Below are 25,567 nucleotides of genomic sequence, written 5' to 3'. Positions count from 1 at the left end.
AAATGAGGCCGAACGCCTTTCAACTACAACATTTTTCACTATTTGAGCAAAGAATGCGCTTATGAAGACTCTGTCAAGGTCTTTGAACAGCAGACGTGTCCCTTTCCTTACGTATCTGGGTTTTGTTGAAATGAGCCGCTCGTTTTGGAGAAGAAATTATTCCAGTTTCAGAGCCAGAAGCTTCATGATTATCAAAACAGAAACACAGGAGGATCACAGCTAGAAGCCTCTCACTGACAGATTCCAACGTTACGAATAAATCAAATAAACATGAGGATTAGCTTATTTCTATGAAGACAAATGCGTCTAGAAGTGTTGTGAGACGTTTAGTGGGTTTAAATGGAGATCAAAAGCTTTCCGAATTTGGTGGATATTGGGTAAAAAACTAAATTAATGCAAATTTTTTTGTTAAATATGCAAACAAGACACCCTAACCCTAATGTTATTTCAGAAACATGAATCTAAATCTTTAAAGTGCCCCTATTATTTTTGAAAATGATCTGAAAGTTCATGGAAATGACTCTGAATCACTGAAATGAGTCGTTTTTAAATCGAGTCGTCTAAGCCGTTTCGTGCTGACGTCAAAATAAATATCCGTATACTTTTCGCGTTGGTCTGAATTAAGATGTAAAATCTTTCTTTGCAACTAGGGGCTGCTTTTGGAAAGAAAATATTAGAGTCACGCAAAGGAGGGCTTTGGAAAAATGAATTGTTGAGCGAATCGTTTGGGAGTCGTTAAGCAAATAAATCAGGGTGCGAACTACGGGGGGAGCTGGAAAGAGTTCGGCTCCCTGGTAAGACGTTTATGAAATTTTGGGGGGTCTCAAAAATATCATCCATTCATGCATGACGACGAATCTAAACTTGTCTTGAGTATCGTGGTGTGGAGCGGTACGTGTCAGTCGTAGCCATAGAGTAAACGTTAACTCAAAGATTGGTTGGAAACAGGAGCATTGGAGGCCGTTGATCCATGCTCTAAAGCAAGTCCTCGTTTGGCGCCGTGAACCCAGACTGGTCGCCGTTTGGCTTTTTTAAAACGACTTTCAAGACGGATACAATTGTAGTTATATCCACCATGTAATATTTTTGCAGCGAGTATCCTAATCTAGATCGAGCGCCGCCTCTGGTGTGAACACACTGGACCTGAATGAATCTGTGTTTTTTTTCCTATCAATTTGTGCCGATAAAAGTATAATCCTGTAGTGATTTATCCTATAGAGCGCTAAGTAGTGCACATAGCTGTTAAATGTCTTTGTAAGTCGTAAGTAACGCGAGAGCCGGTGTAGTTCGAATTAAATGCATATTACAGGCAAAGAAAGTATTTTTGATCTTGCACGTGTCAATTTGTTGTTGGGAACCCACCAAAAAACGAATATAAACTTCTCGTTGCCTTTCGATAGGTAATTCTTGATTATTAAAGTTGGTGCAAATTCATTTCGAGGACAAATCCTTTACTCTGTGATGTGCTTCTGCCTTTCTTTGAAGTGCTAATTCAGGCAAAGAGGGAGTTGCGTAACGCCTCCGACGTTTGCGGATGGGAGGGGGTTCGGCATTCCTCCGGTGAGGAACTCATCTAAACAACGCAGACGGGAAGCTGTGGAAACACCATCGGGACGGCGCGAAGAAGGCCACACAGTCACCGCCGCAGCTGGAAAAGTGTTAAGCATCTAAGCACGTTTACATATCTGTCCGTCTTCGTTCCGGGGAACAATAATATTCCATGAGCTTACTCTCAACATTAGCCTCCATCTGGAAGCCATCTTTCTCCGCGGCGCTGAGCTTCGCATTCAGATGGAGCTGCTTGTTAATATAAGATTTTATTGGCGTCCCCAAGCAGCTCCTGTGTGTTTACTTTGGGTTTCCCAGCGCATGTAAATGCTACTAGCCATTACTTACACGTTCCTGTTGTTTCCCAGTGCTTAAAATGCGTTTTACGCAAACATTCATTCGCGTCGCAAAAATCAGAGCGAGGCGGGCGTTTATTTGCGAAACTGAACCGCGGGGATCTCGAGAGCCTTTGACTCTCAGCAGCAGATGATCGTTGATTTATTTGACCTCTTGACAAGTTTTTTCCCAACAGATTTCCTGTTCCCAGTCTGTTCTGCAGTGTTTTGTGTTTATTTTGGGTTCAGGTTTCAGCCTCAGCGGGAAAAGCGTCGCTCCTCGCAGCGATTCAAACGCGAGCCAGTTTTCGGCATAATAGAGTACAATTTCCTAATAAATAAAGTTTAATGAATTTGGTTTGACCTGATGCTTGGAAATCTGAAAACAGGAGTCAAAATGTTGCTCTTTATCACTAGCATCCACATTGTTAGCATGTTTTTTTTAGCATGTTGCTAACCTGATTTAGCACAGCATGTTTACCATGTGCTAGCATGTTGCTAGATCTAGCACACTGCTAACACGTTTTAACATAAATCCAACGCAATTTAACGCACGTGTTGTTTGATATTATTTAACGCATTTCAGTTGTTTTAGCATGCTGCCTGCATCATTTAGCACATTTTTAAAGGGTGGTTGAAAAATGAAAACGATCTGATTGCTCACCCTCGAGCCATCCTAGGTCTATGTGATATTTATTTTGACAAATACAATTTTTTCTTATATAATCGTTATATATATGCTTTCCCAGACAGCGCAGGTACATCTGCAAGATGTCTGTTGCAGATCATTTTTTCAGATGTCAGTTTTACATGCATTCTAAATCATAAACATCTTAAAGACATCTAAAAGACGTCTGTTTGACATCTAAAACGAGCAAACACCCTAAAAATACATCTCCAAGATGTACGTGTGCTATCTAGGAGATGCCCTGCATCGTCGGCTGGAACGCCGCTCTCATGACAGTTAGTTAAAGAGAGAGATTGCGTTTCATAAAGTTTTGAATATGGATCATTTTCTTGCACAAACACATTCATTCACTTTGGAAGTGCCCTGTGGAGCAGTTTATAATTGATAGATGCACTTTTTCAGGCTTCGAAACTACTACTTACTACTTTTACAAGCCATTTATAGCACCATTTAGCCTAACATACTGATAACGTGCAGCATGATTTAGCACATTGCTAGTATAAATTAAAATATCCTACGAATAGTTTGCTAGCGCTAGAGATAGACAGCATTAATAAATATTGTCCAAAGGTTTTGAGTCCCTCAGTTAGAAAAGATGGTGATTTTATAATTGCGGATACATTTGGTGTCAAAAATAGAAAGATTTGTTTTTCAAAATGATTATATTTTAATTTATTATTATTCTTTACTAATCGTTATGAATTACAAGATGTTACAGTCTATAATAATATAATTATTTAAAAGTGTCTTAAATAGCTGAAAATAATTAATATATATATAATTAATAATTATTAATATTAATTATAATATTAATATATTTTTGCCCAAATTAGTCAGTGTATTTCTTCCATCATGTATCCGTGTGCAATCAAAATATTTAATAGTACTTTTATTTTGGCATTTATTTAACTTTTTTTTGGTATTTTTCTTTCTTAGAAAAGCATCCCTAAATCTTGATTCAACTCTGTTACCATACTATATTTTGCCCTCAAATTGGTAAAAGTGATCTCTCAGAATTGCGTAAGTTACAGGAAATCGAGTCACGTTCACTCACTGATAAAGCACTGAAAAGTATCAAAAAATATCTGCATCCAAAAACCGCTTTGCACCAAGAATGATTTTGTAGAACGTCAACTCCGTTACCACGATCTCGAAAGGAAAACAGTATTTCTTAACGATATTGTTATTTAAAGGTCTTTTAATCATGTTCGGTGGCGTATGTGTTTTCCGAAATGTGTTTTTGCAAAAAAATTTAATAAAACTCAATTCTGTTACAAGCGTTGTTACTCTATGGTAACAGAGTATGACGGTTAACAGAACTGTCAGACACCAAATATACCAGCGCTTATAGATACACACACACACACACATATATATATATATATATATATATATAATTAATTAGTAATAATAATCTAATAATAATCTCAGGTTTTTAGAACATCATACAGGAGTGGATAACCCTGTTTAATATATCATTGCTCTCTGATTTCTTTCAAATGTTCACACACATCACTGAAGCCTAAACTCTCATGTAGCTTTATATGGCGGCTTAATTCATCCGATCTCTCCCCTCAAATTCTTTCCTGAGCCCGGCACAAATCAAAGCTCCTCTCGGTCGTTCCTCCGAACGACATGGGTTGTAATTCTGTTTAATGGTTCAGAGCACTTTCATCAGCTCCCGTAGCTGTGGGAGCTGAGCCTCTCAAACTACTGATAACTTTTGTTTAAAGAAATAAAGTTACGGCTAATTGCCGGCACAAATGTTTTTACGACAGTTTAACGTGTTACAGCGAGGTTACAGTAAGGTGCTGTAAAAACAGCTGTGACCAAAAGGAGAATGAGGAACTGGTCGAAAATAAATCCAGCTAATAAATGAAATATTTAATTTATTTAAATATTTAAATAATAAATATTCTTATTATTATTATTATAGATAAATGTGAACATTTAATCATTTAATTCCTTTTACAAATATTGCAGTACCATCTGAATCTAATGTTATCGCATATAAAATTATAATTAAAATATTTTATAATATTTTGTAATATATTATAATATTTTTATAAATATTTTGCGACCGATGAATAACTTTTGTGTGCTTAACATAGAGCATTATTAAAGAAGATTCTATTAATGTTGCAAAAATAAAATCTTTTGTTTAGAGAACCTTACCTGAACGTTTTTGAGAACGCTTTGCGTTAACTAGGGTTTTTATTTAGTTATATTTTTCTTAAGAACAGCTATACCAAAGCACGTGTAAATGTAAATATTGAATAAAAAATAAAAACCCCGAGCTTGAACTGGAAGAATGCTTGTTCGCGACTTCACAAGAATGTTAGTAAAATGAACAGGAAGGTTGTTTCAGAAGCAGAGCAAGTTGCAATTAGATGAAATTATATAAAACCTTTTTTTTTTTCAGAATCACACGCAATGATGAAATAATAAACAGAGGAAATGTGCCTTAAGGGGTTTAGGTTTAAGCTCACAGCAACATAAAACAGTATTAGAAATGGTATAATATAAAATTATGAATATAGTAAATGAGATTCAGGTTTCATTATCGTGACTGACAGGCAGAACTTTCATGTGAACGCGTTTTCTGTTGTATTTCACTATCTGAGGCCAAACAGAAGCTCCTCTGACTGAGTCTGGAGCGGATCAACCCTGCGGGCCCCGCGAGACGCCAAACTAGGCCGGCGGCGGCGCCTGATCAACCAGACGAACGTCTAACTTCAATGCAGCAGCGAGATCACGCGCGCTTCGGGTTTGCTATTTCGGGGGGGAAACCACGACTGCTCCGAAGGCTCACGAAAAGAAACCTTTTTTTTTTTTCATCGCTGCATTTCATTGCGATCAAAGACGAAAACGATTCTGGAATTTGTTTGCATTCCAGCTAATTATAGTTCTTTATTTGTATTGTTTTCATTTCAGGGCCGAAGCACCACCTTGTTCCTGACGGGCCTCGCGAGGCTGTGCTGGGTTTGCAAGGCGCTAGGTTTGTTTCCTGGTAAACTGACATGGTGTTGGACACTGAATCTGTCCGTGAGGGACGTTCGTCTCTGAGGAGGTTTGATCCAGATGCTTCTTTGAAGTTGAATGGCTCTGTGGGACACTGTCAGTTCCCAGTCAGTTTTACAAGTCTTTGCCTTTTTCCATCTGTTGAGCACATTTTCGTCCATTTGCGTGTCCTCTTTTATGTTCCTTTCCTCGTGGAAATGGCGAAAATGTCTCCCAGGAGTTTCCCGTCCCTGCCAGGTCATGTTAAAAGATCATTTGTAAATATAAACACTATCGTGGTGTTTATCCAGTGGTGACGCGGGTCTGAATTCTAGCCGTTATCATGTCCTGGTCCTAACAAGGCCGTTCAATTTAATTGGCTGCAGATACGTACCCAGAATGCATTTCTGCACGCTTACATTGCAATGACATCAGATCGTTGTTTTCGGTTATTATCTGATGTCAAGCCTCACTACTAACTATTGATCTTAAGGTAAAAAAATCATCTTATTTTGTAGTCTTACAGTCTTAATTGATAAGATCAGCCGGGGAAAAAACGAACGACAATGATCAAGAACACAATAGAAAACACAAGGGGGATGAATTTGGAGGAAACAAGGAGAATAAAGAGAAAGACACAACAGCTTAGCAACAGCATAGCAACCCTAAAGACACTCAGAATGGCATAGCAACACATTAAAAACCAGAACAGCACAACACCGTAAACACTCTGAACAGCATAGCAATGTACTAAAAACACTTTTTTAGATATTTATTTAATTTTGATTGCATCATTTTTAATACTTGTTGCACCATACATTGATCCAAAAAGCTTTTGTTGCGTGCTGTGTATATTTATTACGTTTAAACATATTTACATATTAATATTCTTGCATTTGATATTTTATATGCATCTATTTCATACATAAACATAACATATTCTTCTTAAATATGTTAATGCATTTATTTTTATTTATATATATGCATAATATATGCGTGTATACTGTAAACAACTTATTTTAGATGTTCATGTTTTTAATCGTATTGGAATATGTTCTTAATAAGTCACATTTATCAAAGTATATATAGCGTATAGATGTGTGTTAGGTTAGCTACCGAGTTCACTGGGTTCAGGCGCTTTTGCATCACGTCTTCAAAAGTTTGTTCTCGGAGATCTGAGAGGGAAGCCCTTCATAAGCAATCGAATCAGGCGAACGAGCTAACGCACAAATCCTCGAAACGTCTTCGAGAAGGCCGCATAATATCGCAGACATCCCTCTGCCGATGCTTTTGAGACACAAAGAGGGCCAAACAGGCGGCTGGGGTTTCTGAAGAACGGGAAACTATTACCCGCCGGATTATCTGGCTCTCGACGGCCTGCTCCTGACTCAGCGGTCGTGCGCATTGCCTGCCGGGGCTGATTTGATTTAGCCCTCGTTTATCACAGCCTGCCTCATAAAGCAATCGGTGCAAGCCGGTGATGAAGTCCACCTTGAGGCGAAGTTGGGGAAAACTCGGTTACGCTTACGCTCGAAGAAACGCGCTCACGTAATTCCCAGAGTGTAATATATTCGGTACCTTGACAAACAAACCTAGACTGGCTGCTGAAAAACGACCCTGCGCTACACTTCCCAGAGACCGCGAGCAGACGTATAGGAAGTGTATGATTAATGAGTCGGCATGCTGCACATTTCATTCAGATGTAAAGTCTGTCGTGGACTTCAATGCGGAGCAACCGTGGCCTGTTTTACTCAACAGCCCCAGCGGCTACGTAACATGCACTTTAATCATTTCGATCAGAAATGTGTCGAAGTCATGTTTGTGAGAGTGCAAGTGATTGTGTTTAACATGAAACGGTCTTTGAAATAACTTCCCTGCTGAAAAAGCAATGGAAAACATCCCATAATGGGATTAATGCTTTCCACTCAAAATACCATTACAAACCATCAGCTACAGCTTAGCTTCCTGTAGCAAGGCCGTAACCGTGTCTTGAACATTGAACATTTATACATTTATATATATATATATATATATATAGAGAGAGAGAGAGAGAGAGAGAGAGAGAGAGAGATTTATAGGGGTGTGCAATATTGACCAAAAAAATTCAGTAAATTCTCAGTATTTTCTGGGATTTTATCGAGCTGTTGTTAACATGATGCTAACGCAAGTAACGTGGTGTTAACATAACAGGAGTAGCATGTTGTCAGGAATTCAGGTGGGCCTAAATCGTGAACTGAAGAGGTTAAAGGCCTAAATAGACCAATCACAACAGCTTATGCAAATGAATGCCAAACAGAAGGCCAATCATAGTTCTGTATGCAAATGTGAATGCAAATTAATCATGAGGGTCCATCTGAAAGCTGAATAAATAATTGTTAGGATAGGGTAACATTCGGCTGAGATACAGTTATCTGGAAATCAAAATAATAATAATAATAATAATAATCTAAACATTAAGAAAACTGCCTTTAAAGTTGTCCAAATTAATTTCTTAGCAATGCATATTACTAATCAGAAATTGAGTTTTGACATATTTACAGTAGGAAATCCACAAATTATCTTCATGGAAAATGATCTTTACTTATTATCTATATTATGCTTATTATAATGATTTTTGGCGTATAAGAACATTTCGACCCATACAGTGTATTGCTATGTAACAATGGCGTCATCAGCACTGTATTTTGATAACAATTTTAAACAGTCAAAAGGGGATTTTCTCTTAAATAAGTTTTCTTTTTTTTAAATATACTTCTCATGAAATAAAGCCAAACTAATAAATATATAAAATGACCATTATTAGTATTATTACGTACCATACCGTCACGGTTCAAGTCCGTTTGGACGGTTGCCAAGGTGTTGCTATGGTCTCGCTGTGGTCCTGTCAGTCACGCGGTCGCCGATCACTCCTCCGCGGCCGGTCACCAGATCTCTACTCCTCTGCAGATGTTGGCGTACACAACTTTAGCCTGTTGACCTCGATTCTGAGAACTCCGCATGACCGGCAGACGCGGCCGTTAATATTCACTGCACACCTATCGTATCCCAGCATGCCGCAGCCGCTAAGTGCCTCTTTGAGGAGCACTGACCCTACGCCGGATCGAGGGTTCGTGCTTAGCATGGTCATTACCGAGGCCGGCCAACACAAACAGAGAAGGAAAACAAGACGGGAGTGAGCAAACCAGCGTTTATTGTCTGATTTCACGGTTGACCGCGAGAGACACGTGACTTCAGCTTTCCGTCGCTCTCGGTTTATAACTTTTGGCTCACGTCTACATCAACTCTGGCCCTTTAATATCTCTTGTCTTGCTTTCAAGCTTTCATCAGCCTTAAAGACATTAAATCACCTATCAATGCATATTATATCACCATTTAGTCACGCTCACGTCCTTCCAAACCCAAAAGTAATCCATATGAAAACAATCCAAATCCATATGAAACTGCAATCCATACATGTTTTTAAAAAAAGCCGTGTTTACAATTTGGTAAACTGTCTTTTTTTCACATCTGCAGCCTATAAGCGAAGGCATAAATCCTCAAGTGAAGAAGACAGACGTAACTTTTCTAGCTGTAATAATGTTATAAATACACTTAACGAAGTTCCCACCAGTTTCGTTTAATAACCCCAGTGTTTGTTTGCTCACCAGGGAGCGAGCGTTGATTGTGTATTATAATGCATACATGGCATTTTGCAGTAACAGGTGTTTCTGTGGACACTTCAGACTCAATCTCATCTGTTTTGGCGCTGCGGTGATGGATAGACCGGTCTGAGACGCCCAGCGTAATTTTCCTTCCCTGCAAAACAGCATCAGCATGTAAAGCGTGATGTCTTCTCCTCCATAATAAATCACAGACCCCCTCGCCTCCATAAATCACGGCTAGAGCTGCGGGCTACGCTTATTTCATTCTGCACCTTATCATATAATGTCGTTCTGTTTTAGTTCGATGCATAAATCAGTCTGATGTAAACCCGTGTGAACTTTAGCGTTACTTATCCGCAGTGCTTTTCAGGGGCATTTACATAAGTTTTGAGGTTTTCAGAATTATTTTCCCCATTAAATTACGACGCGAAATGCAAAATGATAAATATTTAATTATGCATTTCATACATTACCCTCAAAAAAAAAATATATATATATTTTTTAAAAAAGTGCTAACCATTTTAATCAATAAAAATGTACATAATATTGGCCGGCTTGTTTTTTGATTGAATTACGGAGAAGCCGGTTACAGCAGGACGTCAACAGGAACGTCAAAATGGATTATTTCATTATTGGAAGAAATAACGCTTGGGTAAAATCAACCGGCAGCCAATATTATTAAATATTAGTATTTAATTACAGATATAAAACAGATTATGAGAGACATTTTAAAAACGCCCCCTCAAATCCTTCACAGCTCATAAAGCAATATTACATTCCAAAAGAACATAAAATGTACCGTTTCCCGTCTCATTTGAGTCTTGCCATTTTATACTTTGGACAGTGACTCGATGGCACGCCATGTACTAGATACCAGCCGCGAGAGAGATGTAATAAAGTTATAAAAGCACATTAGTCTGACTGATCCACCTAATAAAGTTCGGAGAGGTTCGTTAGGACAGGCCGTATCGATTCAGGAGGGTAAAACACAGAAAGCAGCTACCGGTCAACAGTGCCTCGATTGAACCCTGAATGTATATCGGTGGTTAAAGGTACATCCTTCCACGCATTCTTAAATTCAGAGCGAATGCTGTCAAACACAATGCCTGGAAAAGGATATTTTAGGCCTCGCGTCCTGTTCATCCGGCGTCATCGTGACCTTTAATCCAATACTGAAACGGCGGCCTTCAAGAATTTCATTGGAATCCGATTTGCTGTGAATCGCATCGGCAAATAAACCCGAATCAGTCACGTCCGCGCAACAATTCACCCAGCAGGACGACTTTGTTAAACGTTCACATGCGAAAAGGATTTTTAACAAGCACGGTCATATAAACAGGAAAGCTCTTAAAGGAAATGCTGTCCTATATGCTTTATCACATGTAGCGCTCACTTCCCTTTAGGATTTGTCTGTGAAATGCGTGCACCACAATCCTACAGCTTGCGTAACTCTTTAAACGTTAAAACAAACCAAGAACGAGCGCTTAAACATAAAGCTCACCAAACGTTGCCAAGAAACGCAAACTCCAAAACATTTCTCTAGTTATAGGGTATCAACCTACTGAGAAATTCCTCAAGCGCCCCTGCTGAACTCGTCATGCCCTCAAACCCTTCCCTCGTCGTTGAAAATATTCCCAGGAAAACCTCTTCGCACCTCGTAAACTCTTTTACGATGCATTGAGCACCTCATATTCACTTTTGAGACAGGTCTGCTACACGGTCTTCCAATAAACCTACAAATGGTTTGTCAATAATACGAGAACATTCATAAGCATCCAAAAAATGTATGCACTTCACCTTTAATCTCACCTTTTATTGCGAGATAATGTCGTTCGGTTTCATAATTCAAAGTCTGCTCTCGTACGTATCAGAAATGGCACCACGAATCAAATCAGACTGCGCCGAGGACATCTGAATCACTACACAATCAAATAAAATGCTGTGCAGCTGTTATTATTTCATCAGCTTGTAATTCGAAGGCGGTTTTGATGATCTTGATAGGCTCATATGTACATTTGCATATCCTTAGGATGCAAACTTGCTAACAACATTTTTCTTTAGTGCAACTTAAAGAAGAAAAGGATGCTTAATTATGCTTCATACTTTGTTTTCGCATTATTTATCTTTCCTCCAGCGCCTTCTGATTGATGCTTGCCGAGCTTATTACTTCAATTATGTCGTCTGGAGCTGAGCAGTTTCCCCGTGATGCAATGCATCAGGCACTCTGGTCATTATTTCTGCCATTTCCAAGACGTCTAATGACACTGATAACATTCTTATCATCAAACCGGCCAAACGAAAGCAGATTATGTCACCGACGATCGCGTTTCCATTGGGCGTTACTAAGCTGTCGCTCTTTCTCCCTCCATTTTCAGCATTTCAGCTTGATTTTGTCCCTCAGATCAGACGAGGCCATTATCCAGCCCATCTCATAACTAAAAGCTCACCAACTCATTACCAAGACATCACGACATCGTTCGCAGTCGTGAAGATTGATTACAATGTAATTCATCTTGGCAGCCAGCGATCATATTATCTCGAAAAAGCAGACCAATGTGTGCTGAGTAGGTCTGACCGATATTAGAGCAGGCAAGACACTTAAAGGCTCATGTTTCTAGCCTTTCATCAGTACTAGACCACAGATAGACCTACTCTTTTTCGTCGTGAATATAAACCGTCTTTACCTGCAGGACAGAGTTCATGATATGAAATAAACTGATAGAAATGGTAAAGTTTAGTTTCCTGCATCCACCTCATCCAGAAAATCGTTTACAAAGTATCTGGGTACACTGTGAGACACGGCAGCAGCGATTAAGTGCACGTGAACCGGTCAAATAAACCGCGAAACGTTTCGTGCAAACCCATTCAACCGACTAGACCATCAAAACAAACCGTTCGAGATCCGCCATTGTTACACTCCAAAAAAATGCCGGGTTAAAACAACCTAATTTGGGTTATTTTGGTAGCTCAACGCTGGGTCAAATACGGACAAACCCAGCGTTGGGTTATTTTCATATATTTCATGCATTTAACTAATTATCAAGCATTTTAGAAAGTGTATTAAACGGTTCCCTGACGTCTTTTTTAAGCTAAAATCTGAGCCGGCGATGGGCTGCTGTTCCCCGGGGAAACTGAGGACTGGTGTATAGTTTTTAATGGTCAGTGGGATTAACCCAACAGCTGGGTTACACAAAAACTACCCAATAGTAGAAAAACAACCCAACACAGTGACCCAACAGACATAGACCAACAGTTTAACACAGAGTAAATAGACGAATTTAAACACATGACAGAACTGCATGAAATATTATCAGAGAAAATGTTCATTGTGTTGTTATATGTATGTCATTTCTAGCACTCGTCAATAAAATATCTTATTGGGGCACGTTTGTATATGTAAAACACAGCACACTTAAAAGAAATAGTTAACACAGTAACCACTAAATCTTCAGGACATGACCAGTTAATGGGCCTGTTCATCATCGCAAAAGTTCCTTTTTGTGTTTTAAAGATTTGGTTATGGTTAATATAAAAATATAAATGAATAACGCACGTTTTAGGGAAACTTTTACATTTTATTTTGTTTCCCAAGGCACTCTCTCTTTTTTTTATAATTAGCTCACATCGTGGTAGCTCCGGGTAAAAGATATTGCCGAAGTTCATCTTCTGATATTGGATTCCAGCCTCAGATATTCAGCTGGAGGTGATTTCATTCTGGCCACGGCTAGACAAAATGACAGGAATTCTTCTTTCTTTGTGAAACCAGAGCACTATCGCTGACATTTTCTACAAGTCTTTGGCGGAGGCTTTCAAAGTGCTGTTGCTGCGTTCCAGGACACATGCTGTGGGAGCTTGCATGTGGGGCACAGACCTTCAGCGACTGTTTACACCAATCCGTCATTCAATCTAAATGAGGTGAGAGATACACATGCAGGACACGAAGCCTGGAGATAAATAAGAGCGTCTTGGATCTTTCTTAACCTTTCTTCTGAGCCCTGCTCCCTTTACTCCCTGAATGAACTATATCATTATATTACCTTCTTCGCCGATGCGCCATCACATTCTGCTGCTTGAAGCAATGTCGTCGTTTTATCATCTGAAATAATTCTAATCATTCTCAAATCGTATTAATGGAGTGTTCCAATATCGGGAAACCAGTTACACCATCTGAATATGGTTTACGAGCAAAAACCATATCAAAGCCATTCATTTTCGAATTTCTGCATCGCTTGGATTGATTTTAAAAGGCATGTAGAGTGATTTGTGAATGTGCATGTTGAGCATTTCCGAATGCATCACAAAATGATTCACTCATTCGAAAAGCTCCATTTGGATCAAACCTCATGTAATTAATCGTGGAGCATCAAATCGTTTAGCGCAAATCGTTTAGATCACGACTTTGATCGGAGCAGGTTTGTCAATCGTTTGAGTTAGAGCTGAAATTCTGAGCGAGTTTGTGAATCTTCAGAGCGGGTTCACGAATCATCAGTGCTCCAAAAGGCATAGTTAGCTAACTATGTTCGTTCCCAGCAGGCACACGACATATGATATTTGGTTATATTTTGGTCGAAATTCAACGTAAATTCAAAAGTCTAATGTCAATGTTAAATTGATGTCCAATACAGACTTCACCCGACGTTGAATTTCATTGTTTTTAGTTTGTGTAACCAACATCCAACATTAAGTCAACGTCAAATACTGACGTCAACCCAATTTTCATTTCAATAAAAATGCAATGTCTGTTCGACATCATGTTCAACGTCAATCTGACGTTATATAGACGTCTCTATTAGTAATAATGTAACTTGCAACCATAGTTGCTTTTGATAGCCAGTCTATAAGTATGATATGAGACTGATTTAGCTAGCAAGAAACATAGATTAGGTTATTATATTATCTTTGGAATTGTGAAAAAATCCAAAGAAAACATTTTTAAAAAAAGAACGGTCATTTACAAAATTAGATTAGATGAGAAAGAAAAATTAACTAAAAAGTGAATGACAGCTTTATCATAATAGTGAGAAAAATATATCAGATATTTACTTTCAAGTCTGAAATACATCCATAAGCTATTTTTGAAATTTAGATGAACTGATTAATATGTTGTTTGGGATTTAAGGAATGGATTACAGTCAGACATCACTCATGATTAGGCCTAAGCCTTTTTTAGATATCAAAAACAGGCTTTAAGACACTCTATTCTCAGCAAACAGGTTGATTTACTAGCTCTCAACGTACACAGATCGTTTTAAAAAGTTTTGAACCTTATAATTTCCACAACTGCCACACAAATGCTCCTGAACCCATTCGTAGGAATGATGAGCGTGTCACTCTTTGTAGGCTACTGCACCCATTTGGTTCGCTAATGCTAGTCATTAGATTAGCGGGCGGCTAGTTGATTTAGTATTTCAATATATTTGTTTTGTTTTCATGGTGGTTTGTGTGGCCTAGTTTGCCATATGGTGATTTCAGCTATCATCCCTAAGGGTTCCGCAACTGTTTATTTACTAATCGAAAAAAGCCATGAGTCCAGTAAAAGCAAATGAAATGTAAGAGAGGCTGTAGACCATAAGACCGTAAGTCTCTTGGAAATGGGTCCCCCGAAATAATGCAGGCACACATTGCCTGAGGTATGAATTAAATGTACAGCTCCAATCATGTCTTGACAAACTTCCCGCGCATGTCATGGCGCCATCGCATACATAAACATACCAGATTACCCCACGTACATAACAATTCACACGTGATATTAAATAAAAAATAAACCTCACAATGGCAAAAAGTGACCCATAGGCAAGTTTTATTATTATAATTCTATGATAACAGGGAAGCCCAAACCATATCGATATTGTTGAAACGATTTCGGGGCTATTTCATTACAGCTAATCAACCATGGAAACGCTGACAGCCAATCAGCATCCTGTCTTTAAAAAGTGCGAATTTCGCGCGCTTAAAACAAATAGGCTAGAACTTTATCGTCCATTGGCGCGGATGCTAATAGCGCTAAAGCTACTTTTCTTGAAGTAAATAGAAATAATAGAACATAAAACAGGTTCACAGTGGTTAAGCAGTATTTTATTTGTCGAGTAAACATATCATGTCCCACTTCACATCACACAAGCATAAATAACGAGCACAAATCTCGTGTATGAAGCGGATTGAGACTTTGAGATGAGTTTGCTCTCTCCTTTGGCGCCATCTTCTGACAAACAACCGGAAGAACTTCACACGCTTCCTCTACAGACGAAGAAGCACATCTGCACATCATAAAAGTTTTTACACGTCAAGACTTCATTCGCACATCTGCATCTTAAGGAAAGAGTTCACCAAAACATGAAAATTCATCAAATACTTACCGATATGTCCTCCTAAACCAGTATGAATTACTACTTGCCTGTTTACCTCAATATCAGAGCTTCTGTTGAGGTGAAAGTAAAGGCTAACTATCACTTCAAAGCTGTTATTATAGTAAATAAATGTCGTCATATTGGTTCGAAAGACATGGGAGTGAGTAAATAATCCATGAATTAAAAATTTAGGGTGAACTGTCCATCTAAAACCAAAACTGAAAGCCGTGCATCCATCTTCAATAACGTTATTTAATTCCATAAATTCATTAAAAATAGTTTTTAGCCAAACTAGCAGCTATGCTTTGCTCGTCACGTGTTTCTCAGGTTCTTGAGCTCCAGCTCCAGTTGTCTGATTCTCTCGTCTTTTCCTCCGAGTTCATCTTTAAGTTTTCTTATTTCGTCCTGTTGCCTGTAGACCGTCTTCAGGAGCTGCTTGAGACAGAACAGTCTCCTTAATATCTCGCTTTTTTCTTTCTCCTAAACATCAAATAATTACATAGAGAGCAAATGGAGTCTTCTGGATCAGCCCTATATTAAAACAGATCATCAAACTTAAACTCAAAGTGGCTTTTCATAGATTCAAATCAAAAGAAGACAAAACAGGGAAATATTATAGTGTGACATATTGAAATGCTGAATGACTTATAACACTGTCTGAAGCACCGATTTGATCTGAAGACCCCCAAATAGTGACAAAAAACACATTTATTCTCTATTATTAACACATTATTCATCCAGCTATAAGAAACACATTTAAATATCAGTTAGTTTTTACGTAAGAATTGCTTCTTTACTTGTCTAATTAATAATAATACTTAAATAGTGAAAAATGCACAGAACGAACGCTTTAATATCAGATAACATGTGCACAGAAAGGTTTGCCGACTCGGAAAGCAAAGCCAAAAAGTGAATTTTTTACCGTAATTTTTCGATTATTAATATGCATTAAGACCTTCATTTGGACAACTCTGAAGGGGATTTTATTGTTATTTTGATTCTTTTGCACCCATACATTTATTGCACGCTAAGCATACCGCAAATGCATTTTTATATTTATGTACTTAATAAAAATGTCCCGCAGTTGTGCTTTTGTTATATTACTAAACTGGTGAATACAAAACTGTGCAGAGGTATTGCTGAACTATTGCAAAACACTTCAGATTTGCATTAAGGTCTAAAATGATTCAAATGTCATACAATCCTCATCAAAAGTGACATTAAAACACATTTTAGACTTAATATAAGTGCGTTGTGCATGTACATGTAATATGCTTAGTAAAGTTATATATATATATATATATATATATATATATATATATATATATATATATATATATATATATATATATATTATAAAGTTATAATTTTTATATGAAGTTATCTGTCAGTAAATATGTAAAAATATTATTTACTATATATATATATATATATATATATATATATATATATATATATATATATATATATATTTTTTTTTTTTTTTTTAAATAGAAAACATATTGTGAATTGTAATAATATTTTTAAATTTGACCATTTTTATTGCATATTTGGTCAAATAAATGCAGCCTTGTTGAGCCAGAGAGTCTTCTTTCATGAGCACGGAACAAATCTACTACAGTAACACACACACACACACACACACACACACACACACACACACACACACACACACACACCTCTTTGTCTGTGTTTGGCGAAATGTTCTCCAGCAGATCGATGCCCTTTACTGTCCGTCTGTCCCGTTTAGATGCTCTGAGACCCGCTGGATTTGGACGTTTATAAGCTTCTTTAAGAGAAATCAGCAGCGGCCCTGTATCAGCACACACACACACACGCACGCACACACACACACACACACACACACACACACACACACACACAGACGACATTACAGATCCGACGCATCTTCATTTATCCAATCGTTCCTTAAAATGCATGCAGATGAAGACGTCACCTCTATCAATCCCACTGAGCCACTCAGCGGCCGACAGAGCCGGATCCGTGCCCGCCGTCAGCGGGAAGATATCCTCCTGATAGGTCTCCGACTGCAGCGGACACACAAAACACATGACACCGCTGAACACAGCTCCTTCAGGGCAGGTGTGGTGTCAGTCTTGGGGGTTTCGCTCACCCGGCGCGGGACGATCATGGAGATGGGCTCCACCAGACCTTTCAGAGTCACCAGCTTATAAAACCTGAAGATCTCACACTCGCTCACATCCACGCCGCGCTTGGCCATCACTCCTGCACACCAACATCAGATCAGACTCATCCACTTACCTTTTCATTATTTAAATTAAAAATTTTTTTTTATATATTTTAATTTAATTGATTTTAATAGATTTTTTATTTAATTTGATTTTAATTATTTTAATTTACATTTTATTATTTAATTTTATTATTTTATTTTATTCTATGTTTCTCCAATTTATAAAAAAATGTTATAGAATTTTTATTGATTCCATTTCTTATAGGTTTTCTTGAAATGCAATTTTACTTCAAAAATAACTCGATAAAAACTTGAGGAAATGTTTGAATAATTGTGAAACACCTCATCAATGTCGAGTTCATTAATTTGTCCTAATATTTCAGTATGAAATAAACCAATGCAAATATAAAAGTGTAATATAACAGTAATGTTCAATCATTTTCCCATTTTTATTTTCAAAATCGCTTCTATTATTATATTTTTGTATTATATTTTACTTGAATAATAACTTAAAAACTACAGAAAAACACCATATAATGTAATTTTGTCTAATTATATTATATTATATTATACCTCAATTTCTTTTACTTTTTCTTTATTGTATCCATAAGGAGAAATTTGAAAAAATAAATTAAATAAATAATAATAAAAAAAAAAAAAAAAAAATATATATATATATATATATATATATATATATATATATATATATATATATATATATATGTATGTGTGTGTGTGTGTGTGCATTTTATTATGGATATATAAATACGCATGCATATATTTCAGAAAAAAACATTACATTTATATATTGAATATATTTCTCCATATTATAAATTATATGAATATAGTCATATATAATCTACAGTAAATACATACAAATATTTTCATAACATATACTGCATGTGTACGTACTTACATGTACTTACAAATATACACAGAACAAATATTAACCTTTATTTTGCATGCGATCATCACAGTTATTCCTATATATATATAAAATATCTATATATTTTACTTCATGTGCTTCATAATTTAATTTGTTTATAATTTATGTGTTAATATTTACACCACCATTTTAATACTAAACCAGTTCGATTCTGAAATGAAACGCTGTGTGTTGATGTTCTGGAGGCCGTATCTCACCCAGACCCTTCTGCGGAGCGGGCGATCTGAACTCCATCAGGAACCGCAGGAAGGGTTTCTCAGCACTCACCTCATAATACCTGATGTTCCCGTCTCCCTGCGGACGTGACGGCAGGATGAGACACAGTTCTGCACGACTCGGACGTCTTAAAGGAGAGCGGCTCACCTTCCCGGCCAGATAGAGCATGTGTGTGTCGGCGTCGTAGAAAGGGAAGAGGACTCCGGACAGGCCGTCCATCTCCTCCTCCGTGACGGGAGCGGACAGGTCCTCCTGCAGGTTCAGATCGGCTCTGAAGGCATTTCTCCACTTATTCTAGTGGCGCTAATCGGTTTAGACCCTACCTGATCCCACAATGCAATCTGTCTGGTGTTCCACCTGGAGACGCCCGTGGTGAGGACCCGCTTCAGATTACCCAGAAACACCACGCGGTTCACTCGGCTGCTTTTACAGTCTGCTTCCTGCTCAAAAAAATGCACGTCAAATTGGAAATATGCATTTAGTTCAAATGTACAGATATTTTTGCATTCATATAAATTACAATTCAGCGATAACAAACTGAAATGATGCAAAGATAACATTTATTTTCAACAAAATCTACTGAATTATACACATATTAGTTAAAGATAACGTATAGTTAAAATTTAGATGTAAAAGTAAAATACAGAATTTCTAATAAACCAAAGAAATTTCATTTAATGCATAGTTTTATATATATATAAATTATATAATAATAAATATTACATTAGATGCGTGTACATTATATATTAACTGCATTATAAAATAAAACGGTTTATTTTTAAACGCATTAAAATATATTTATTTGTTTATATTTACTATTGCAATTCTGCGACACCAAATTAAAACGACACAAAAATAGAACTTATTTGCAACATAATATATTTAATTCAAGAAACATGCACGCTTAAAATATAAATGCTAAAACATAATGTTTTATTATTTAGAAAGATTATAATTCCATGGCAGCAAATCTAAATAATGACAATTAATAAAAAGAATAAAAAAAGAATAAAATGTAATAACATAATATATTTAATTAAACAATCATTTGTGGTTAAAATATAATCTAAATATAGCATTGCAAGTCATGAATTAAATATAATTTAATTAATATCAAAATGCTAATATTTATTCAGAAAAAACTACTAAAATCATTCCAAAACTTTTTAAAAAAAAATCTGAATTATACAAAAACAAATTTAGGATATATATATCTCACCTGCAGAACTTTCCCTGAGCGTGGATCAATAATGCGCAGCTTCTTATCCTTGCAGCTGGTGGCCAGCAGACTCCCGTCAGTGTTGAAGGACATACAGAGGATGACGTCAGGATGGCTGTCAATCATCTTCACAGCCACGCCCTCCTCCAGGTTCCAGATCAGGATCTGCGACATCACGGGTTTGTCACTCGGGTCACGGCGGGTTAGTTACGAGTTGCTTCTTGTTGCCGCGGTTACCTTGCAGTCGTATCCGGCGCTGAGCAGGATGCCGCTGCAGGTGGGGTGCCACTCGACAAGCCCCGCCCTCCGGCTGTGACCGAGCAGGATCATCAGAGCGTCGGTCATGTTCCTCCTCAGACCGCCGTCGGGAATCTGCCAGATTCTCACCTGGAGGTCAAAGGTCACTGGCTTCAGCGTCGTCGGCATCGCCGCCAAAGTTACCTGGTCAGTTTCTCACCGTACAGTCCTCGGAGCTGGACGCGATGATGTTGTCCATGAACGGACTCCACTTGATGTCCATCACACCGCCCTGGTGTCCGCAGACCTTGGGGTGATGAGGGTCTATCCTCCCCGGCTGAGACACAGCAAGCTCATATTTAGACCGGGAGAGTTAGTCAAAGCTTGGTGTTGTTTGTTGGTAACATGTAATTAATGCAAATTAAAAAACTACAATTGCAATCCGACAAGGTTTGGCAAAAAAGTGAGCACAGCACAACACTGACGTAAATAAAGACATGGGTCACTAAATAAAAAGGACACACATAGGTTTTATATGCTGTGAAATATTTAACTCCATACAAATGAGTGAGATCAAAAATATTTTTATATATATTTTTTATATATTTTTTTTAATATTTTAAATAATTTTTATGGTTTATATATATATATATATATATATATATATATATATATATATATATATATATATATATATATATATATATTGTAATGTAAATAAATTGTTAATATAATTATATATATATATATATATATATATATATATATATATATATATATATATATATATATATATATATATATATATATATATATATATATATATATATATATTACATTAACAGTTTATTTTAAAACAAATTTATTTTAAAAATTATTTCATTAAAAACGTTTCAGAATTAATTCAATATGTACATTTGAAAATAGAAGCAATGCATTGAAAACGTGCTGAAATAAAACACGCTTAAGTTGAATTACTAAAGTTACTAAAGCTGAAAAATAAACCAAAGCTATATAATATTTTGATTATTTATACATTTAAATGAATATTAAATAGCTACTGAGAAATCAGCGTTTGCGTTATTTCATTTACTTTTGATCTAATTTGTCTTTCATTTATTTATTACGCGTCATATTTTACATTTTAACCAATAGAAAAAGCCTAATGAAAATAACCGATAATATTTTCCATACAAATATGCTGAAGAATGCGGCATGGTATTGCATTTTCACTAAGAAGGTATAATGTATTTTTGTCACCCTACAATAATTGTTTAATACTATTTTTATCTATTGAATTTCTCATTTCTATATTTAAGTTCTCATTTCCACCAGAAGGTGGCGCTATAAGGTCCCACAGAAATCTGAGCAGACGCATGACTTTAACTAGCATTGGTTTGCTAACAGTAAAACGTTTGATTCACTAAGTTTAATAAAACGCATTTCTGAGTTGTGTTTGAATTGGTGGAGTGTGTGCGCTTGAGGACTGAACTAACTAGTAGCAGAAGCGTAACAGAGGGCCGATTGAGCGTCTGTACCAGTCACATGTGTCTCCATCTCTCACTCCCAGAGAGACACTGATATCAATAACGCTGAACACACGTGTCTGAACACACACACACACACACACACACACACACACACACACACGTGGATTACTCCCAGCATGTGATAGTCACTGGTCAAACAACTTTTACTGTGACGGACCAAACTAGTATATTCGAGTGAGCGTAGTACAGATATGCTTTCACTGTGTGGATGGATTAACTAGTACTTTCGCATTCGCCCTGGTTGTTACAACTAGATTATTTCAGTATATACCAAAGCAGTTAAAGCGGTTTGTTCTAGCAGGTGATAAATGATTATGCTCCAAGTACTTCGTTTTAGCATTTAATTAAAGTATTGTGATGCTGCATTAAGTTGGTTGGTCAAACTAGTTTAAGTATACGCCGTAAGATTTGGCTTCATTTATCAGGTTAGATTAGTGTTTAATGGACACACTGGTTATCCTTTAAACCATCCGATGGTTAAACTATATTTAGTAAGTAGAAAGTAGTCATGCTTTAAGTGACTTTTGCTTCGGTTGAAAAGTTGGATGAGTTGGTTAAATCGTTGGTTAATCGTTGGTTGAACTAGTTTGTTTCAGTATGCACAGTACAGTTATGCGTTGTTTCGTGAAGCTGGTTTAACTAGTTAGTTTTCAAACGCACAGTATGGCTATGTTTTATTAACAAATTTTGGTATGCACCGTGTTTATTTTAGTCAGCACATAATGGTTATGCGTCAGTTGGCTAAGCTTGTTTAATTAGTTACAGTGGGATTTCACTTTGGTTAAAAAAAGTTTTTGTTAGTATGAACAGCATGAATATGGATAGAGGACGGTTGAACTAGATTTAATATGCACAGTACAGTTTAGTTTCATTTGAATACTTAGATACACCTGATTGTTTACAAATGCACTGTATGATTTTACTTTAACCGACTGGTTCAACTAGTTACTTTTAGTGTGAATAGTATGAATGTGCTGTAATTGGTAATGGTTGAACTTGTGCTAATATGCGCAATACAACTACACTTTAACTGACTGACTTTATGCTTCATTTGCATAGTTGGTTAATCTCGTTAAACTAGTTTGTTTGAGTAAGTATTGTACATTATGCTTATGCTTTAGTCCCATGACTGTTCAACTAGTTCAACAAATTTATTTTACTATACACAGTTAAATAACTGGTTAGCTAGTTGGTTTTTTCACTTGAATAGACTGGTTTAGTTAATCTCATTCATTCATACAGGGACAATTCACAATAAAAGTATTGTGCCAGAGTTAGCTATAAAGGGTAAACTAGTTTGTTTTAGTATGCACATTATATCCGATTAGTTAAACTAGTTTTAATATGCACAGTATAGTTTCTTTTCCATGATTTCTCTTTAATTGTTTACACTAGTTTATTTTAACGTGAATATTTTTCAATTGATTGGATGACTGAAATCGTTATGGTTATGTTTGAGATTAACAGTTGGTTAAACTAGAGATTAACAGTTTTAGGTTAAACTAGTCTAGCTTCTTAAATTGGTTACACTAGTATGAATAGTTTTCACGTTTTAGTTGGTTAAACTAGTTATTTTGAATGAACAGTACACTTTAGTTACTAGTTTCTTTACTAGCTTCTTCTTTACCGTGATTTCTCTTTAATTGGTTACACTAGTTTATTTTAGCATGAATAGTTTTCAATTGATTGGATGACTGAAATCGTTATGGTTATGTTTGAGATTAACAGTTGGTTAAACTAGTCAGTTCTAGTATGAACAGTACACTTTAGTAGTTGAGCTAGTTATCTGAAACGTTACTAGTTTCTTTTACCGTGATTTCTCTTAAATTGGTTACACTAGTTTATTTTAGCATGAATAGTTTTCAATTGATTGGATGACTGAAATCGTTATGGTTATGTTTCAGATAAACAGTTGGTTAAACTAGTCAATTTTAGTATGAACAGTACACTTTAGTAGTTGAGCTAGTTATCTGAAACGTTACTAGCTTCTTTTACCGTGATTTCTCTTAAATTGGTTACACTAGTTTATTTTAGCATGAATAGTTTTCAATTGATTGGATGACTGAAATCGTTATGGTTATGTTTCAGATAAACAGTTGGTTAAACTAGTCACTTCTAGTATGAACAGGAGGCTTTAGTTGTTGAGCTAGTCAATCTAGTTTATTTTAGTGCGTACAGTATGGTTGTGTTAGTTTGAGTACACACGGCAGGGTCACGCTTCAGCTGTTTGGGGAGTAGTTAACTCTACCTTATGAAGTGGGATAACGAGGAACGCTCCTCCTCCGGCGCTCTCGGTGACCACGGCCAGGAACTTGGGGTTAACGGCGCAGAAGTGGTTGTCGTGCACGCTGTGAGTGATGGGAATTCCCTCGTAACACTGCTCCCTGCTTCCCGCTTTTCCATAAACGTGCCGGAACTTGGAGCTTCTGTACACGGAGTGCCACGACATCTACGAACACATCACCGGTTACACAGACCAAACCTAGTAATCTATGTATAGTGACACACTCTCCGCGGTTAATCCCGGACGCCGACTCTTCTCCCGGGATGAACAGTCCCGTTCAACCGAAGGGATGCGGGGTTTGACAGCTGCCACATCCCACGTGCTCTCCCGTCAGCGATCAAACACGGCGCGTGACCCGCTTTCTCCCGACTGCACGATTGCGTAACACCATTTAACGAGTCGGAGGATTTGCAGGAGAAAGATCTGCCACATGTGATCTCATTCAGCCTCATGCACCCTGCATGCTTTCTGCACAAATGACTCTGACTAGTAAAACTCTCTCATCCCGTGGCGTGCTTTTCATTGTTTGCTATTGTTTCAGCTCAATTCCTGCCTCGGCCCCCCGTGTGTTTCCTTCTTTTGCTCCCGACTCGAACCGAACCTTCAGGGATTCGAACACAATGGGAATCCATCCGCACCCTCCGCTCAAGAAGGGAAGTCAATTATATTAATATCTTCACATAAAGACAGCACGAGAAAGAATGAGCGGCCGTCGCCGGGTAACCCGGTTGCGTGCTTTTTGGAGGAGTTGAGGTTATTTTCATTTTAATAATCAGCCTTATTAGTGAGATGCATTTACTAAGCAGAAAGACTTGGATTCAGATTGTTATTATCATTTTTACAACATAAATAAACAGTTGGTGCTTTGAGCATTAAAGTAATAAATCAAGCCGTGTAATTAAAAGAAGAAAAAACATTGGTGGTTATTTCTCACTTCAAAACAAGACATCATAGTGCATTACTTACAACAAAATAATATATTATTAAGGATTTAATGGATGCCACTGTACAGTAAACAACAAATATACATTACTAGCATAATTAGACATATATACATTCATTATAAAACCTTTTTAGTCATTGAGCAGTAATCGCATAATATATCATGCTATAGTTTTCTTACTCGTGCATGAATGACATACTATTACAATTTTAATGAAGCTTTTTTTTTACGTCCAAAATTTTCTCTTGGTGTCCTGCTCCAGTTCCCCATCATGTCTTCATTCAGTCTTCTTACCTTAACTGTGGTCATGAAGATCTGCTCCGGAGGATCCCAGAGTGCTCTTCGGCCGCCGAACTGTAAAGAAAGACGGAGAGAGAAAATGACACACATCTGCCGCCGCC

The 25,567-nt window shown here is 37.1% G+C and overlaps 1 protein-coding gene across 5 annotated transcripts in view; it reads right to left on the bottom strand.

Annotated features, from left to right (window-relative positions):
• Nucleotides 1-15,265: 15,265 nt before the first annotated feature.
• Nucleotides 15,266-25,567, bottom strand: part of coro2bb (coronin, actin binding protein, 2Bb) — a 12,199-nt gene continuing 1,897 nt past the window's right edge. For 2 of the 5 annotated variants that reach the window (XM_043228889.1, XM_043228891.1), the window contains exons 2-12: nt 25,461-25,520; nt 24,188-24,388; nt 20,610-20,726; nt 20,390-20,539; nt 20,153-20,317; nt 19,257-19,373; nt 18,915-19,185; nt 17,694-17,806; nt 17,517-17,607; nt 17,239-17,372; nt 15,266-15,994 (exon numbers count right to left, since the gene is read on the bottom strand). In XM_043228889.1, coding sequence (XP_043084824.1) covers nt 15,872-15,994; nt 17,239-17,372; nt 17,517-17,607; nt 17,694-17,806; nt 18,915-19,185; nt 19,257-19,373; nt 20,153-20,317; nt 20,390-20,539; nt 20,610-20,726; nt 24,188-24,388; nt 25,461-25,520 — 1,542 coding nt within the window. In that variant the 3' untranslated portion in view covers nt 15,266-15,871. The remainder of the gene's footprint in view (nt 15,995-17,238; nt 17,373-17,516; nt 17,608-17,693; nt 17,807-18,914; nt 19,186-19,256; nt 19,374-20,152; nt 20,318-20,389; nt 20,540-20,609; nt 20,727-24,187; nt 24,389-25,460; nt 25,521-25,567) is intronic. The other 3 variants (XM_043228892.1, XM_043228893.1, XM_043228890.1) reach the window with 3 other exon arrangements.

This window comes from Puntigrus tetrazona, chromosome 25 (genome assembly GCF_018831695.1).
Source record: "Puntigrus tetrazona isolate hp1 chromosome 25, ASM1883169v1, whole genome shotgun sequence".
NCBI classification, from domain to species: domain Eukaryota; kingdom Metazoa; phylum Chordata; class Actinopteri; order Cypriniformes; family Cyprinidae; genus Puntigrus; species Puntigrus tetrazona.
This window is presented reverse-complemented; position numbering and strand designations above follow the sequence as displayed.